This window comes from Atractosteus spatula, chromosome 5 (assembly GCF_055471065.1).
Source record: "Atractosteus spatula isolate fAtrSpa1 chromosome 5, fAtrSpa1.hap1, whole genome shotgun sequence".
In the NCBI taxonomy this organism is placed as follows: domain Eukaryota; kingdom Metazoa; phylum Chordata; class Actinopteri; order Semionotiformes; family Lepisosteidae; genus Atractosteus; species Atractosteus spatula.
The window spans coordinates 4,619,023-4,636,644 of record NC_142710.1 but is presented as its reverse complement, the minus strand read 5'-3'; the positions used below and the strand labels follow the sequence as shown (position 1 = coordinate 4,636,644).

The 17,622-nt window shown below is 45.0% G+C and overlaps 1 protein-coding gene across 3 annotated transcripts in view; it reads right to left on the bottom strand.

Moving 5' to 3' along the window:
• LOC148833620 (E3 ubiquitin-protein ligase TRIM39-like) overlaps positions 1 to 17,622 on the bottom strand; it is a 29,463-nt gene that overhangs the window by 8,665 nt on the left and 3,176 nt on the right. Inside the window, exons 3-6 of one of the 3 annotated variants that reach the window (XM_088915466.1) lie at positions 17,282 to 17,377; positions 16,165 to 16,398; positions 15,616 to 15,763; positions 13,413 to 14,420 (exon numbers count right to left, since the gene is read on the bottom strand). In XM_088915466.1, the coding sequence (XP_088771592.1) occupies positions 13,975 to 14,420; positions 15,616 to 15,763; positions 16,165 to 16,398; positions 17,282 to 17,377 (924 nt within the window). In that variant the 3' untranslated portion in view covers positions 13,413 to 13,974. Of the gene's footprint in view, positions 1 to 943; positions 983 to 1,763; positions 14,421 to 15,615; positions 15,764 to 16,164; positions 16,399 to 17,281; positions 17,378 to 17,622 lie in introns of those variants that run through there. The other 2 variants (XM_088915463.1, XM_088915465.1) reach the window with 2 other exon arrangements.

The window sequence follows — 17,622 nt, the reverse complement described above, 5'->3', positions numbered from 1 at the left end:
GGTTGTGCTGCTTTCTCAGTGCTTTTGTTTTTTTAATTTGATCAAACGGGCTTTTTGTGTCCATTCCTGGTGCGCTCTGAAGCTGCCCAGGAGACCCGGTCTGTCAACAGCAGTTGGGTCAGGGTGGCCACCAAGTGTTAAATCAATATTGTATCAGGGAGAGCAAACAAAGCATAGTCACACAACTACAGCAGCACAGGAATGGCCCAGCCTCTCCCAGCATGCTGCTGGCCAACTGGTGCTGCAGGTTTCCCAAGGTTCAGCGCTGGAAGTTGCCTTAAATATGTTAAGACTAGTCTAGTATTTTAGCACCAAAATCTTGCATTGCAACACACAAAAAAGACCAAAATCACGATTTCCCTTAAAATATGCCTTTAAAATGATCCGATTTGCACTTGTGTGATATTGGCAGCACAAATATTTCTTTAGTTGTTACGCAAGACAGCTTGAAATGCACATTATAGGAGCGGAAGCTATCTGTTCTGTAATTGGTTTATTAAATAAATCCGGATTGGATTTGGATTTTAGCAAATGTGTTCCAAAAATCTGTCATTTAAACAGATGAAATGATTCATTTAAAACGATCATTTCTGCTTCAGCTGTTAGACGTTCAATGTTAGGAAAAGGTTACAAAGATCCTTTTCTCTGTTGTAGGGCTACACTCAGCTCTCACTGATTGTGATGTACATGTGAATCTCTCTTCACAGATGTGCATGTTAAGCCACATCTCAAAGTTGCTCCTCAAAAATTCATTTCAGGGAAGGAAATATTGCAGCACTGCACAAACAGGGCAAAGACATTCAGTTCATTGACCCACACATTCACAAAAGAAAAACAGTGTCTTTGACATACAGTATTCATGATTGGAATGTTAATCATTTTAAGATTTTGAGGTCACAAATACTCTTTTATACTATCTCCTGTAACTTCATACAACCCTCACCTCTCCTCTTCCTCTTCTGATCGCATCCGTAATGCTGTAATGTTTATTCAATGTCATAGGTTTCAGGAAAAGCAAAATACTGATTCGAGAGCGTTGTCACACACTCCTGTAAGGCACCAAGATTCATCTTGGGAAAGGAGTTATTTACATGCTGTGTATTCAGTTTAAGGGAATACATAAACCTCTGTCCTATCTCAAAGTTCCCCAGCGATTATTAGAGTGATGTGGTTATCCTGATCTACGACACAACACACATTAGCACTCAGAACAAAGATACTAACTCTTTGCAAGGAATTAATCTTCAATTCAGTGAAACTGTACATGACTCAGATCAGAGAGCATCTTCTTTCCGACAGATTGCCTGAAGAATTAAAAACTGGCATTTCTACTAGAGTCTTTATATGTCATCTGATTATTTCCCTGTCCTTGACGGTGGCTGGTCACCCACACTCTTTCACGATTTGACCAGCAAATCTTGACCTCCAACCTAATATGCCTCAGTTATTCTTCCCCGGCAAGACCACGCTCTGCATAACTTCTTTCCTTTCACAAAGTCATTTTGCCCGATTCGGACTCTTAAGAAACCAGCAACCTGAAAACCCCTCCGTTTCTTTCCTGGGTTCAGAACAGAAACTGAAAGAAATCAAGAGTCCAATGGAAAAGAACACCAGGGAAAAGGCAGGAAAGACATCAGCACGACCGAGGTTTTCCGCCTTGCTCCGTTCGCCAGTCACTAATCTCAAGATTGCAACCTACATGACTTATCCTCGATTGTTTTTTCCGAAAACTACCAGGAGATTCCCGTTTGCAGATTACCTACCAGGCAGCAGGCAGAGACACGGTGAGGCAGGCAGCTTTCGTTTCTGCAGAATGACAGGGGCCGAGCCAGTCCTGCTGGAACTCAGCCCGAGAGTGCGGTCCCGCCCCCCTGCTATTTCCAGACATATTTAGCGTTTGTTCCTGAGAGGAACTCAGCAACAGCCACCGTTCACTTTCAAGTCCATGAACTGCAACACTTGCTTTGCTCCTCCAGAATTTCTTTAACTCTTTGAGTCCTGTCATACGTTAATGGTGCGATTGCACAAAGGCTCTGAGCCCTCTCCTTGGGTGCCCTGTTTTGAGGTCACTGCACCTACATCAGAGGTAGACGATCCAGGTGTGGGAGGGCCACTGTGTTCGCAGGATTTTTTTCGAATTCAACTCTTTATGAGCTAAAGTGTCATGAACAGTTCTTTCAGGGCCCTATGCAGACAACACGATCCGGAGGGAAGGGAAGAAAACACGGGGAAAGAGGCATGCTAGGGGCTGGAAGGAAAACAGGGGGCGTGTCCACGGTGCGCTAGTGTTCGGGGAGGTGTGGCCGAGGCAAACAGTCCGAGGGAGTCCGATGCAAATCCATGAATGAAGCAAGTCCAAAGCCGGGTAATCCATCCTGACAGACAAACAGAAGAGTTAAAAACCGGAGCGGGATCCGGTGGGGGGTCGGGGGAATAAAAGGGGGTAATGGGACCAGACGCTCCCTGATCCTGGACCCAGATGGTCGAGCCGCTCCTGGACTCGCGGGTAGGTGGGCTTCCGGGCGTCCATCTTCCAAAGCTGAGCCCTGATAGGCAGGAACATCTGGTTTATATAACGCAGGGGGTTGGAACCGGAGGCAGGTGCTGGAGAGGACAAGGTAGGGCTGGAGCGTCCTTAAGAGGAGGGGCTTACGATCGTGACATAAAGCAGCTTGTGAACTGGACCGACTGACCATCTTCTTCACAAGTACAAAAATTGCCCTGTGGATCAGCCATAACTAATTATTCTGCAAGAGTAATGAAGCCAGGTACAGTGAATTGGAATTTGAGTATGGCTCTTTGAATGAGTGAATATTTTCTGAGCACCTACTGAACCAAAAGGAGAGATGAAAACATAACATTTGCGAATGAGAGGAAGCCATTTGCTCCCTGTAGCTCGTTTAGCTGTTAGTAGCTAATTGATCTCCAAAAGATCTCATCCGTCTATATTTGGGAAGGCGTCAGGGTATCATTTTCAACAACATGGCTGTGTAGCATGTTCCAGACCTCTCAAAGAAGTGAGTAAAGACGTGCCTTCAGTTTTAATTTTTTAGTATTATTTATAGTATATTATTACAAACATTAAATATCAGTTTTACTTCCTGTGGGTGTGAGATACTGACTTCACACACTGCAATTAAATAAAGTAATGCATTATCCCTGTCAGTCTAAAACCTGCATTTTAATTTTGTCTTGCTGTCCAATTCTCAGCTGTAAAACAGTCATTGATTTTGGTTGTGCTTCATCTCTCCTAAATATGTGTTGCTGATTGATTTTGCATCAGAAAATCTGCAAGGAATTGCTGTATAATCCCAGTCTAGCTGGCAGGACACAAATACAACATCTTTGCTTAGAGGCAAGACAGAATGATACTCTCATGAACTGAAAGAGGAGGAACAGAAATGCCTCTTATAAAACACCATGGCATGTGTTCCTTTTTGAAAGAAAATACAAGCTCCATCCTCTCAGTGGTTGATAGCAGCACTTTTATTACATAGGATCTCACCACGCTATATCCAGGAATCAGGAAATAACCACCCATGACTGAGTTTCACAGAAGCCACAGAACCATATTAGTGTTATGTACACATGGGCTGCATTCAGCTATTTCAAAGGAGAGTCGGTTGTGAGCAGGCAATTATTGTGTGATTGGGTGTACACTTGTATTACAGCACTGGTCCTGCAGAGACCCAGGACAGTCAGTCCAAGTGGTCCCAAAACATGGTCCTGGAGAGGCTCAGTGCATCTCGTCCTGAGGTCCCCAAACCAGGTCCCAGAGAGCTCCAATATAGTTAGTCATATAGGTCACCTGCTTCTAGAAATTGGTAACACCTGCATGACATTGTTCACTTAGGCAACCAGCCTGTTTGCATTAAGAGCTCACTCGTTCAAGGGATAAAGGACACTGTTTGGTTGCACATGATCTTTAAATTCCACATCACCTGCTTAATTGCCCACAGTGGCATTTAAAATCTGAAAAAAACAAAACTGGCTGTCTGAGGCCTCGTCTCATGCTGGGTTTTACTGGAGTATCGAACAATAGGGATAGAATCAGAGTCAGTGAGAAGTCAACACCAATACAGGAATACAATCACGTATATAGGAAGAGAATGAACAGGCACACATTTGTGTAGCACATGAGGAATATAAGTGCAACATATTCCTAAATTATACTAATTATAACTTGCATTTAAATAGAGATTCTCATTGCAAAGCATTCTAACAATCTTCACATATAGATGCCCATCTTCTCTGCCACAAAAGTGCAGCCCCGAACTGGGAAGTGTGCAGCAGAAGAGTGAGAAACATCTTCATCCAACATGAATTAAAGGTGACCGTAGCCCAGAGTGAGATTTAGCCTGATAGGACTGATTGTGATTTCTGTGTGATGTAATCTGGCCCTGCAAGAGGCACCCAAACCCTGCATTTTCAGATACTGATTCTGTTTCTGTCTTCTTCGGTTTTAGGGTTAGTGGTGCTGCTTTGTATATCTTAGATCTCCATAAGAAAGAGAAGATATCCATAGGAGAGAGGATGATTTTAAATAGGAAAGCTGCCTCAGTAAATGCACATCTTTAAAAGCCAAATGCAAGGAAATCGAATTTGAAACACTATAACCTGACTGCCCTGTGATGGACTAACATCCCATCCAGAGTGTATATTGCATTGTGCCCGTTGGTTGCCGGGATGGGCTCTGGCTCCCCTGTGACCCTGGATTGGAAGAAGTAGTTAGAAAACGGATGGGTGGACAAACTGACGTTGTCTGGCCACTCAGAACCCAAACGGGCCAAGTTAAGTTTTATACTCTGCCAGACGCCCTGTCTAATCACTGCCCCCTGTGACTGAGCAGATGATCACTGAATGTGAATCCTCCTCAGCAGGTTTGTCATAATTAATGTGGTGATCATCCTCACGAGGATGAAGAACATTCAGGGAGAAGAAGGGGTCGGGTTTCTCGGTGAAGGTGTTTGTGAAAGTGTCGATGTGAGTTCTGGTCTCCACGTATAAAGGAGACCTGCCCTTCCTTGTAACCCACCTACACCCCCACCTTCTGTGGCTCAGAAATAATGGCAGTCGGGGTCTGGGTGTAATTGTAGGCTATGTACCCACTAACGCTGCTCATCCCTACAGCCCAGATTCTAATGATACAAGTCCTCCTTCTTCTCATTCGGCTCAGTGGAACCACCCACAGCTCAAGACATGCAGCTGCGCACCTTAACCTCCCAGTAGTGCCTCCTAGAGCTGAGTCCACCCCTGTCCCAAATGCAGCAACGTTTGACACATCCTGCAGAACTGTCGAGGGGTCGTTCTCATCTTCTTCACTTTCAGCTGTGTGTTGCAGGTTTTTCCCCATCTTTAGACAGGATGAGTTGGCAGTGAGCTGTACTGGGGGTCCATAGTCACCACATCTGTGTATTACAAAACATGCAATATAACAAACATGACATAGTCGTCGTCGTCATCATCATCATCATCCCTGATCTCATTTTACTTTCCTTGACATAATTCACTAGGAACAACAACACCCAAGATCAAAGTGTGAAGAACTATTATGGAGCGGATATTGGCTGAACCCGCTTGGCTGAGGGCTGACCTCCTGGCCAGAGGACAAGGAGGCCAGGACCCCCAAGCAGGGTGACCAAGGGGCAGCTGCAGAGGTGGAGGTGGGAGGTGGGTGGCAAAAGTCTCATGCGAGGGAGAGTAGGAAATCACGTTGGTATTTATAGCTTGTGGTGGAGGAAGAATGACGGGAGCGATTGCTACAGTAATTACTGACAGCTGAGTACGATTGAGCGCGGTTGTTGTCATCCCTCCCAGACTTTTGTTATGAACTCCATTTGAAAAACAAGCATTTCCTAACCTGCTCAGACCTGTCTGTCCCATTTCACTGAGTGCTACTACCCCTGCAAGGTTCTACCTAAACATCCCAAAATATAGCCAAACAGCCAAATTTATTATTCAGCCTTCTTTTATGAAGAATAAATTTGTGCTATTTTCAGCTCTGAAATTAAACAAGTATTTACGTTATTGGAATACAAGTTGTAGCAAATGATTTTGAAATCCATTTACTTTTGCACTATTGGCATTTCAGATTCCCAGAAAAGGTAAGCAAAAGTGAACCTGCAGTACCAACTAGTCAAAGCAAGCTTCTTCACTTCCTCCTGGAGCCTTTCCCCCAGTTGAGAGACAGCTCTCCTCACAGTCCCCAGACTGAGGGCAGGGTGAACAGAGATGTCAGACCAGTCCTTGGTGTGTGGAAGGGAACACAGGGAGGGGAAACTCTGCAGTAGGAGAGAAGGAAAATTCACAACACCGACGTGCTTCACAGTCTTCATAATTAGTGGAACAACCGGCAGTCTGCCTTATCTTTTGGGTTTGTCTTAAGATGGCCAGCTCTCTAGTTTGCCAAACCAAGATGGAAAATCAATCTATTAAGAGAGTGACTGCCAACCTGTAGGAAGTGGATGGGGTCTTCAGTGTGAGAGAGCTGCTCCAGTTCAGTGCTTCTCTTCTGCAGCTCAGCGATCTCCTGCTCCAGCTCTGTAATGAGCCCCTCAACCATCTTCTCTTCTGCTCTCTGCTTCTCCCCAATCAGCTCAACAATCTCAGCCTGGCTCCTCTCCACGGAGCGCAGCAGAGTGGCGAAGACCTGAACGCTGTCCTCGATCTCTCTCTCTGTGTGGCTCTATGGGGACAACAGGTAGGCCACGCACGCCTGAATAATCACTACGAAAATCTCAGAGTTGGGTTGCAGGCCACGTCTAACATGGGGAGAGTGAAGTTTTCTCACGAGCGAATGCATTACTGCCGGGGATCAGGTTTAAACTCGCTTGGGCTGCCTTATAGCTCGGTCTTCCCCCTGCCAAGCCTGGCACCCTGTTTACTTTATTCTGGATTCCCTAATAATCCCCAAAATGCCACAATAAAGGTGCTCTGCCATTGAGTTACTGAGCCCCAGCTACGCTCAGTTTTGACTTTAAGTTGCACGTGCTGTAGGCGAATGTGAATAACAAGAAACCCCAGACCCTGTGACCAGAAACTTGAGATCTTGAAACAAAAAACCTTACTGGATCCTGTCCTCCCAGCATCATTCTTATGATTTCTTCCCTGCCTGTTCCTGCCCTGTTTTCCAAATCCTGTCTGTCTTCTCCCGATCAGGTATTCTTTGTTTCTGTTTTTGAAAGTGTTTATACTTTCAATTCAATTTTCCACTCAATATTTTTGTCCTCTCTGAAGCTGGTTGAGGTTAATAGTATAAGATATTTCTGTACATGCAACTGCTGTATACTGTATCATTACATATCTAGCTGACTAGTGCTCCAGACTAGTCACTATCACATGAAGAAGGCAGTGGCTCCCAATACTGAGCCCTGCAGTACCCCCAGATCAGTGAGATTTTGATAAGGACTCACTTTGCTGAGCTTCACCAGCTGATTGAGCTCCTCCACCTTCTTCAGTCTCTCTTTAGTCATCTGTTCTACTTTGTTTGCAGTTTTCTCCACCTGAACCTGTGGACAAACAGAGAAGTCAGGAATTCTTAGCTACTCCAAGAAGGAAATTCAGGTAATGCTCATGATTATTATTACATGAGAGATTGACCTCCTCTATTATTCTGGCAACAATTGTAATTCTAATTATAGTTATAGTTGGGTGGCAGTGGACATTGCTTTGTAGCACTGGGGCCTAGGGTTCAAATCCTGGGGTGCTACCTGCATGGGGTTTGTGTGTTCTCCCTGTGTTTGCGTGTGTGTCCTCCAGGTGCCCTGGTTTCCTCCCACAGTCCAAAGGCACGCTGGTAGGTTAATTGGCTTCTGGCAAAACTAGCCCTGGTGTGAGTCTGTGTGTGTTTGTGTGTGTGCTCTCTGAAATGGACTAGCGTCCTGTCCAGAGTGTATCCTGCTTGCTTGGATAGACGTCGGCTCCTCCGTGACTGTGTTGGATAAACAGGTCAGAGATGGATGGATGGATATAATTATAGGTGTAGACATTGCTTTTGTGTACAAAAGAACTAAATTACACTCATGTTGGTATAATATTGTTTTATAGTGGCATCTAGTGCTTTCAGGAGATGCTCCAGATTTCACCACTACGTACGTCGTCTCACATTAATGAGTATTAATATTGCACTACCTTCTTCCTTTTCCACTCCTTGTGTGCAGAGAGAGTACTGTGTGTCCTGTGATCTGTCTCGGTGCACTTCACGCAGATACAGGTCTGGTCACTCCTGCAGAACCTCTCCAGCGGTCGCCCGTGCTGCTTGCACACTTTGTCTTCCAGGTTCTTGGAGACGGCGATCAGCGTGTGCTTCTTGAAAGCCGCCTCTTGATAGTGGGGCAGAGTGTGCGTTTCGCAGTAGGAGGCCAGACACACCAGGCAGGATTTCACAGCCTGGAGCTTCCTGCCAGTGCAGGAGTCACAGGGCACTTCTCCTGGCTTGGCAAAGCGCTCTTCATCCCCGCTCACCTCCTTCGTTTCATCAAAGCGACCAGCACTTTCTCCCAGGCTTCTGTTAGCAAGGAGATCGGGTTTCGTGGGATAGGATGTTTTACAAAGTGGGCACAGACACTCATCGGTGTGATTCCAGTACTCTCCGATACAGGCCATGCAGAAGCTGTGCCCACAGGGGATGGTGACAGGGTTGGTAAAGTTGGTATCCAGACATACTGGGCAACGGATCTGCTGTTCGGACATGAGCCTGATGGGTGCCAATCGTCCTGCGAGCATGGAAGTAAATATTTGTGAGCGACATGTGGAGGAGAAAATAATCGCAGAGCCAGGTAAGTTGGCATGGAGCGACCGGCATGGGGTTTAACAAGGCAAATCCCAAAGCTAGTCACGCATACCTAAGACAATTAAATAAGATCCCCAAAAGAACAGACGTACAGGCAGGGGAATAGGATCATATATGTAAACTATTCACATGTTTGAAATCCAGATTGGAGACCTGTGTTCAGTCACAGTGGGAGAGTGAAGTGCTTCTGTTACTGTTCAGTTCGTTCAGAAGGGAGACGGCCGTGGAATCGGGCACATGTATTTTCTGAACATGTCCCTTTTGTTTGCAGTTTGCAGGATTCCTAAACAGCTGCTGTATCAACCTTTTACACATAAAACAAACCACATTTTCCCCTGGATGTGTTGGAGACCGGTCCGATATTAACAAACAACTCAAACAAATCAATTTAGATTAAAAGGTTGACGCTCTATTTTGCGTTTTTCAGGGTTTTTTAAAATCTGTGTCTTGCAAAAAAGAGGGTTGTGCTTAACTGTGGGTTCTGGTGTATAACCTAAGGCGGACAAATGAAATGATCTTTCCAGGGAGGAGTTAAGCCACTCCTGCCTTGGCCGGCTGCCAAAGCGAAACGCAGTGACGTTGAGCTGACTCATGTGTGAATTTCTTGGCAACAATCATACACCACCATCATGGGAGGCACACACAGCAGAGAGTGTGTGTGCACAGCCCCCCAGGCAGTTACACCTCTCTATCACACACAGAGGTGCACACCCACCTACAGTACCAGCAGTAACGAACTTGGAATAAAGATGTTGCAATCAAGAAAATGCACCAGCAGTGACTCGGAAAACAACACCGGAAAAGATTTCGGCAGTGAAGAATCTTAGGCTGGAATGTAAGAATTGAATTCAAATCAAAATTAAAATGGTGCATATACCTACATACGTATGTGTTCTTGCTGATATGTAAGTATGGATGTGGATACCACACAAATTGAGGAGATTACCTCACACATATATGACACTGTGGTTTGGCAACATGCGATACGTCCCTTCTTCATTCAAAATGAATTGCTTCTGTACAGTTCTTTACATTTGCCTGTCATCTTAGTGCGACGAGTACCTTCAGATTATCTGTCTGAAATCATACTTGAATTTTAATTCTTCGCAGTTAATCCTACTTTCTATCCCCTGTGTCAGAATTAATTGTTTCTTTACAATCCTTGATGACGGACTGCCTTAGTAATGTGGCAAGTAGCCTCAGATTATCTGTCTGAAATCCTATTTTAATTCTTACTTGAAACAAAGGTAAGAAGAGTTACTAGCCCTAGTTCCTAGCCTCCATGTATAAATGCTGCTGCCTATATCAAGTCGGGCTGTGTTTGTGTTCAGCACTAGAGCTATGGAGAGAGAGATTTCCTTTAACTAACCCTAACACCTTTATTCACACTGTCGGCTCACTCCATCAAGGTTCACCCTAACCACGGCGCAGAGCTCACTCGCATAGTGAGGCCGGGAGTCTATACAGACCATTGTTTTTCGATTCCCAGTGAAAAGTAAAGAAATTGCCACAGCAGGACTCACCAGTTGTACTGTAGTTCCCAGCTCTCTGGCTGAACTGACAGTTCAGTCAAGTGACACGCCTGAGCTCCACCCCCTTTATGAAATTGGAGCCGTGAGGTCACGCCCACCACTGGAACAGGGACAAGATGAACAGGTTTCAAACCTTATGTAGCTGCTGACACCAGCATTGAGTGCCTGTTTCTGAAACAAGAGCATTCCCTAACAGCACCCAACCTCAACTTGACCTATTGGTCAATCTCCTTGTTTGTTACTTTTCTCATGTTCATATCCTGCCATAAAGATTACAAGTCCAAAAGTAAGCGGCCTCTTGAAAGCTTTTAGAATCTGCTTATCTGAGGTTGCAGTGACATGATCAGGGGTCTCTTACTGTATAGTAATGAACACAACTAGGGTAAATCCCTGTTCAATAAACCTACAACAGAGGTGGCAACATTGATCAATATGCAGCTTAAATAAACACTGTCGTTTAATCTTGCTTCAAAAACAAGTGAATGGGGAATTCTTTATTTCAGCGAGTAAAATATCAGTATCAGTCGCTGCCAAAAATAAGAGAATGGGGAATATACTCTTTACTTCAGAGGGTGTAGCAGTCACTGTGCCTCAGGTATCCCCTTTCTAGCCTGATCTTGTCAGATTTCAGAAGCTAAACAACGCTGGGCTGGACAGCAGTAGGATTTCCAGGGACACCCAGATTGCTGCTGTGGACCGGTAGGTGGCGCTCTTTCATCTGGATCAAATTTCCCAAACTGATGCCCCAGTAAGGCAAAGAGAGAACATCGGGCTGCAGGAGTCGCTGATTTCTTGGATGAAACATTATGACCAAGTTGCACCCCGGAGTTCTGGTTCAATTCCGCTCTGGATTGGTGCTTTTCCTGCTAATCTAAAGCTCTCCCTCGATCAAAGCGGAGAAGCAGCTTCTCACGCCTACACCTACCTACCTGCGTGATGATGCTACTGGCTCAGAATGGCTGCGCTACGTCATCCTTTTGGGTGTAGCACTGACTGGGACTCCCCCCACCCACCATGTCATGGGTTTTTCCACTGTTTGTTCCTTTGGGATGAGAAGATCTATCTGAATGCTTTTACCATTTTCGATCATCATAGTGGTCTGTTGGCTCGAGAATAGCATTGCGTCTGTGAGAGTGGTTAGATCACCAAAGCAGACAGCTGTGTTCCTTCTCTGTCAGCTGTGCTCAGTGTCTTGAATGATTTATCCCTCAGGCGCCGGATGTAATGTTTTATCTTCTCTCTAGAAACTTTCGGGAAATTTATAAAATGAACAACCTCCAGCGTGCATTGGAATTTCCCTTCTACACTGTGCTGAGGAGATTTGGCACAGGTTGTATGAAGTAACAATCACCCCCACACATCTCCTAGTAATAAGCCAGAAAACATCTGGTCATGAGTGAAGAACGACAACTTTCACTGTTATACAGGTCTTTGTCATGTGATAACCAGTCCTAGTCAAATCAAATTTGGAAGAACATCTGGACCAAACCATGGAGATGATGTGGCTTCTTTGCATATGTTAATCCTACTATATCTAATAATTCTTACAGAGGCACTGCAAATTACACTTTCAAGGCTACAGATGTTAGAAGTAGTGTTCTGCTTATTATATTCATTATACACACACCTGAAGCAGGCTCCACGGCCGAAACGTTGTGTTCTCTTTCTTCTTTTTTTCAGCATGGAATAAACCTATTACTTGTTCCTTTGCAGCCTACGCATGCTGACGCAGCTACCCACCTGAACTATATTCATTATTTGTTCATTTTCAACAACCAACATACCTCCTTTTGAAAAGACAATAACCCAGGATCCTAGCTTAGCAAAATGTCCTCAATGGGCCTCTTCCATGCAAAGTGTTTTATTGATTGCTATTTCGTCATACTTACTTTAGATATAGCAATCATGCTTATTCTCCAGTCTGAAGAAAATAACATCGCTGGGATTTTCATTCAACAGCTAGCGAAGGAAGGATTGTCCCCATATATGCAAAGCAGTTTCTGAACTACAGGTCTGAAATGTGCCTTCAGCGAGCACTGAGGACTGGTGCTCCTTGTCAGATCATCACTCAGTCAGGCTGACCTGTGAGGTGAGAGTCAGCCTGCCTTGTCTCGGCGTTAGCAGACTTGTGGGTTTTATCAGGGGGAAACAGAATTGGCCAATGATAAGTCTTAAGAAATGCCATGTGACAAAAGAGTGAAAATACAAATAACAATCATAATATACATGCATGTACACACCTATTACATCAAAATGATTGATTGCTTCCCAAGAAGATTAGAAGAAGTCTAGCATAAATTTAAGTGATTTCCAATTTTATAAATCTATTGTTGCCGCAGCATAACGCAATTGTAGAAGAGCAATTAAAGAGAGATAAAGATACAGAAGATACAGAAACAACGAAACCACCTGCTGTTTTTCTCACTGCATTAATAATTACTATAATTGTTTACACTTATATAGCACTTTCTGGACACTCCACTCAAAGTGCTTTACAGGTAATGGGGAATAACACTACCACCAGTGTGCAGCCCCACCTGGATGATGCTCAAGTACTCTCACCACACACCAGCTATCAAACAATAATAAAATAATAAAATACATTTTTTTTAAATATCAGTAGGGAGGTGAGCAGAGTGATGAAACCAGGTCAGAGAGAGGGATTATTAGGAGGCCATGATTGGTAAAGACCAGGGGGAAATTTGTCTAGGACAACGGGGTAACACCCCTACTCTTTTCAAGAAACACTCTGGGATTTTTTTAAGACCACAGAGAGTCAGGACCTCGCTTTTATGTCTCATTCCAAGGACAGCACCTTTTTACAGTATAGTGTCCCAGTCACTATACTGGGGCATTAGGACCCATACAGACCACAGTGTGAGTGCTGGCCCCTCTAAGACCGCTTCCAGCAGCAACCTTAGCTTTCCCAGGAGTCTCCCATCCAGGTACTGACCAGACTCACACCTGCTGAGCTTCAGTGAGGCTGCCAGCTGTGAGTTGCAGGGTGATATGGCTGCTGGTGTTGATTGCAAGACTAAGAAGGAGCAGTTCAAATCCAAAATTCAACCACAAACACTACACAATTGGTGGGAGTCATTTTCTTTTATTATTGTTTGGAAGGGAACCATACAGAAGAGTTAACAGGCTTCATGTCAGGGGACCTTCAATCCTGGCACTGGAGGGGGTGCTGTGCCTGATAGGGCTTACTTAAGCCTTGAGATGCTTTAAAACTGGTCTAAGTCCACAATGACTGTGCTTATTCATTAGAAGGTTATTAGAAGCCCAGCTGAACTGAAAGCCTGTAGACACGTTGGTCCTACAGAGCTGGGATATGAAACAATCCCTGATTCCAAAGATCAGATTTACACAATCTAATTCTTGTAGAATGATCAAATACAAAAACCCAATCTTTCCATTTGCTGGCAGTCAAAATACGCGAGAAGATTTGGCAGAAATCAAAACCAGTACTGTATTTGTGTAAATGTATCATTTTTTTTTGTTTGCTGTGCACCCACTGTGGCATTTACCGCATTCAAGAACAGAAAACCAGAGAAACAGATTTACAGTAGTGTTGCTGAGATCATCTATTATAGTGGTGTATCTGGCTGGAGATCTAGAAGTACTGATTGCAGGCAAAACCGCTGTAGTCCTCTATGACCTGAGGTCCACATAATTGGCAGGGAACAGGCCATGAGCTCCTTTACACTGGCCCCACCACCAGCCCTCGCTGACCTTGACGATGTCGGTGACGATGTCGTTGACGTCAATGGAGATCTCGTCCCCGCTTTCAGCTTCGTAGTCGTACAAAGCTACAGCGGTGATCCCACCGTCGTCGGACGCAAGCCGAACCTCATCCCCGCTGTACGAGCAGTCGTCGTACAAACTCTCCTCCATGCCTGAGCCCCTGAGCTCTGAGCCGCTCCCTCCGCTCGCGCTCCTCCTCCTCGCCTCGCCTTGCTCCGCGGGGCCGCCAGCCGGCACTCGGTAGGTCTTCCTCTCCTTCGGTTTCATCATGCTTAACAGTTTGAACCGGGACCTCTTGCTCTTGGCGTCTCCCTGGTGCCGGGCGGCGTCTGGAGGCCTTGTTATCCATCTTGCTGGGGTGGGGGTGGGGGGGAACGGAAGCAAGAAGACGAGAAAGTAAGAGACAGATCGTAAATAATGCTTCTGCTACCCTGGAGGGGCCTTCCTGTGTGAACTTGTCCAGGGCAGCAAACGCCCAGCTGTCGGCCGTCAGAGAATTTCTGTTGGATCTCTTGTTGCACGCTGAAATGTGCATGTTTTTATTAATAATAATTATTATAATAATGCCGACTGTCTTCCTCAACCATTCTGCTATCAGTGGAGAGGAGAATAGAGTGATGAAGCCTGTTCAAAGAGGGGGATTATTTAGAGGCCATGATTGGTAAAGACCAGGAGGAAATTTGGCCAGGACACCAGGGTAACACCCCTACTCTTTTCAAGAAACACCCTGGGATTTTTAACGACCACAGACAGTCAGGACCTCAACACTTTTTCTTATAGTATAGTGTCCCTGTCACTATACTGGGGCATAAGGACCCACATGGACCACAGGGTGAGCGCCTCCTGCTGGTCCCACTAACACCTCTTCCAGCTGCAATCTTAGTTTTCCCAGGAGGTCTCCCATCCAGATACTGACCAGGCTCACACCTGCTGAGCTTAAGTGGGGCTGCCAGCTGTAAGCAGCAGGAAGTGACATCACATGAGACCATTCATAAAGTTAAAAAATGCACCTTCCTACAGTACCTTCCCAGTGCCCAAGCTATACAGCTCTAGTGAATGTGATACAGTACTTTAATAAGAGTAGAGCAGGTAATAACTTCAACTTCGGACTAAAGTGCATTTTATTCTCATATCATTGTGCTCCCAACCTAATTCTAGCAGTACCTGCGACGCTTTGTACTGATGATATGAGACATAAGAACACAACAAAATTATAGATGAGGGGGGCTCCTTCAGCTCCTCTGTCTTGTTCAGTTACTAGTAGGGGTGGGTTCAAAAATCCCACTTTAGAAGTATCAGCTTCAACAGTGTGGATGGGTTGGATCACTTTGCTCCCAACTCCCACAACACTTTGTCCCCAGATGTGCTTCCTGTCCCCAGTCTCTTGTCCATAGTTCCCACCTGTGGCCTCGGGTTTGTTGTTCACTAGGATGGAGCAATATTAAACTGTGCTCCCCTCGTGACATATGGGCACTTCATTGTTGTTGTGTTGTCTTCCGTTGAAGGTTCCTAATCTTTTCTAATCATGCTCGATCCTGGAATGCCAACCTGTTTCAGAAAGCTTGTCCAGTTCTTTCTGGGACCTCTCCACCAGCTGAGACACCGATGTCCTCACAGCCCCCAAGGAGAGGTGGGTGACGGGTGTGACGCAGGACCAGTTCTTGGTTTTCGGCAAGGTGGACAGAGAGGGGAAGCTCTACGTCACGACAGACAAGAGATTCATCAGCAAACGGGAGACAAGCCGTAGCCTAGCGGACTGCCACCGAAACTCTTACCTCTTACTCTTAGATGTGTCAAGCTCTGACACCATGCAGGTCAGAGGAGAAGAGGTGTGAAATTTTCTACTAATAACTTTGCCTGGCCACTTGAGTGAATATTTGAGACAGATAAAAATTCTCCACAGCTATGGCATGTTCACGTTCACTTCTGTTATCTGCAGCACTGGATGTGAAAGCACACATGGGTAATAATCAAAATGACTTAAGCTATTTTCGTAGAACAGCCATGACACACTTAACATATACAGTAGGATATGGTGGTACTTAAACTAAAGACTACCTTTGCTAGCTCTACAGAAGAAACCCAGTGCTTGCTGACCTGTAGAAAGTAGAAAGGGTCCTCAGTGTGGGACAGCTGCATCATCTCAGTGTTTCTCCTCTGCAGCTCAGCGATCTCCTGCTCCAGCTCTGTAATGAGCCCCTCAGCCCTCTGCTCTGCTGCTCTCTGCTTCTCCTCAATCAGTGCGATGAGTTCAGTCTGGCTCCTCTCAATCGAGATGACCAGGGCAGCGAAGGCCTGGACACTCTCCTGAATCTCTCTCTGCGTGCTGCTCTGATTGAGAGAGGAACACCATGCAGAAGAATAGTGGGGCAACTGAACTCAACTGTTTACCAGCTTCTACTATACTGTACATGGGCCAAGATCTGCAAAATGTTCCTGCACAAGAAAGATTACAATGTAGCATTTTTCAAACTGTTGTTCCTGATCAGTTCTCACAGTTAATCCCCAGTAACACCGAACAAAACTGTTGCATAGAGTCAAGCGTAGTTAGAGATTAAAGATTCTTTCTGCAGACGACAAAGACAGAGGGGAGTAGCACTGACAGCATCATGAATTGTGTTTTAATCAATTACATTGTGCTTCTTTGCAAAAGATTCCCCAGGGAAGATTCTAAGGGCTAAGTAGCCCTACTATGTATTGTCTCCTCATCATGTTATAGAAAAGACATTCCTGCTCTGGATTCAGTCCACGTGATTGGTAATCATGCTCAGTAAAGAGCATCTAGATACACTCTGGGACTTAAAGTATTGTCCTACACTGACCAGCTGAAAGAATTGAATCTTTTCAATCTTAATCAGAGAAGAGTATGAAGGGAACCTGCCACAAGCATTCAAAATCCTCAGAAACACTGATAGTCAACCCAGACGACTTCTTCAGCATGAACTGTGAAACACAACACAATGCAAAGGAAAGTGTGAGGAGCACTGCTGATCCATCTTGTTGAAGTCGATACCCTGGATCTTTACTGGAAATGGCTGGATGAGATCTTTGGATCAGGAAGCTACTATCTACCAAATGGTAGATGGGTCAGATGGCCGTTCATTTATAACCTTTCTTATGTTTCTCTAGCTGGAAGACAAAACAGTGGCCCAAGCACCGAGCCCTGAGGCACCCCCACCCAGTAAGATTTGATAAAACCCTTGACAGGACTCACTTTCATGAGCTCCACCGACTGCCTGATCTCCTCCACCTTCTTCTGTCTGTCCTGGATCATCCGTAGTATGTCCACCTCTGCCATTTGTAAATAAGGCTGTGGGTAAATGATATGATACAATATCAGCATACAGTATGCATTTATTAATACATGCATTTTTTATAATGAATGATTTAATTTGACCCCATATTTCTGGGCTTTAATGCATTTTGAAAATGCGTGGAGCATGCTTCTCAGCAAGAAAACCTCCTGAAAACATAGAAATGTAGCTAATCAAACGGTGGTAACCTTGTGCATTTACAATCAAGAACAGAACAGAGGCTCTTCTTAATCCAAAGGCT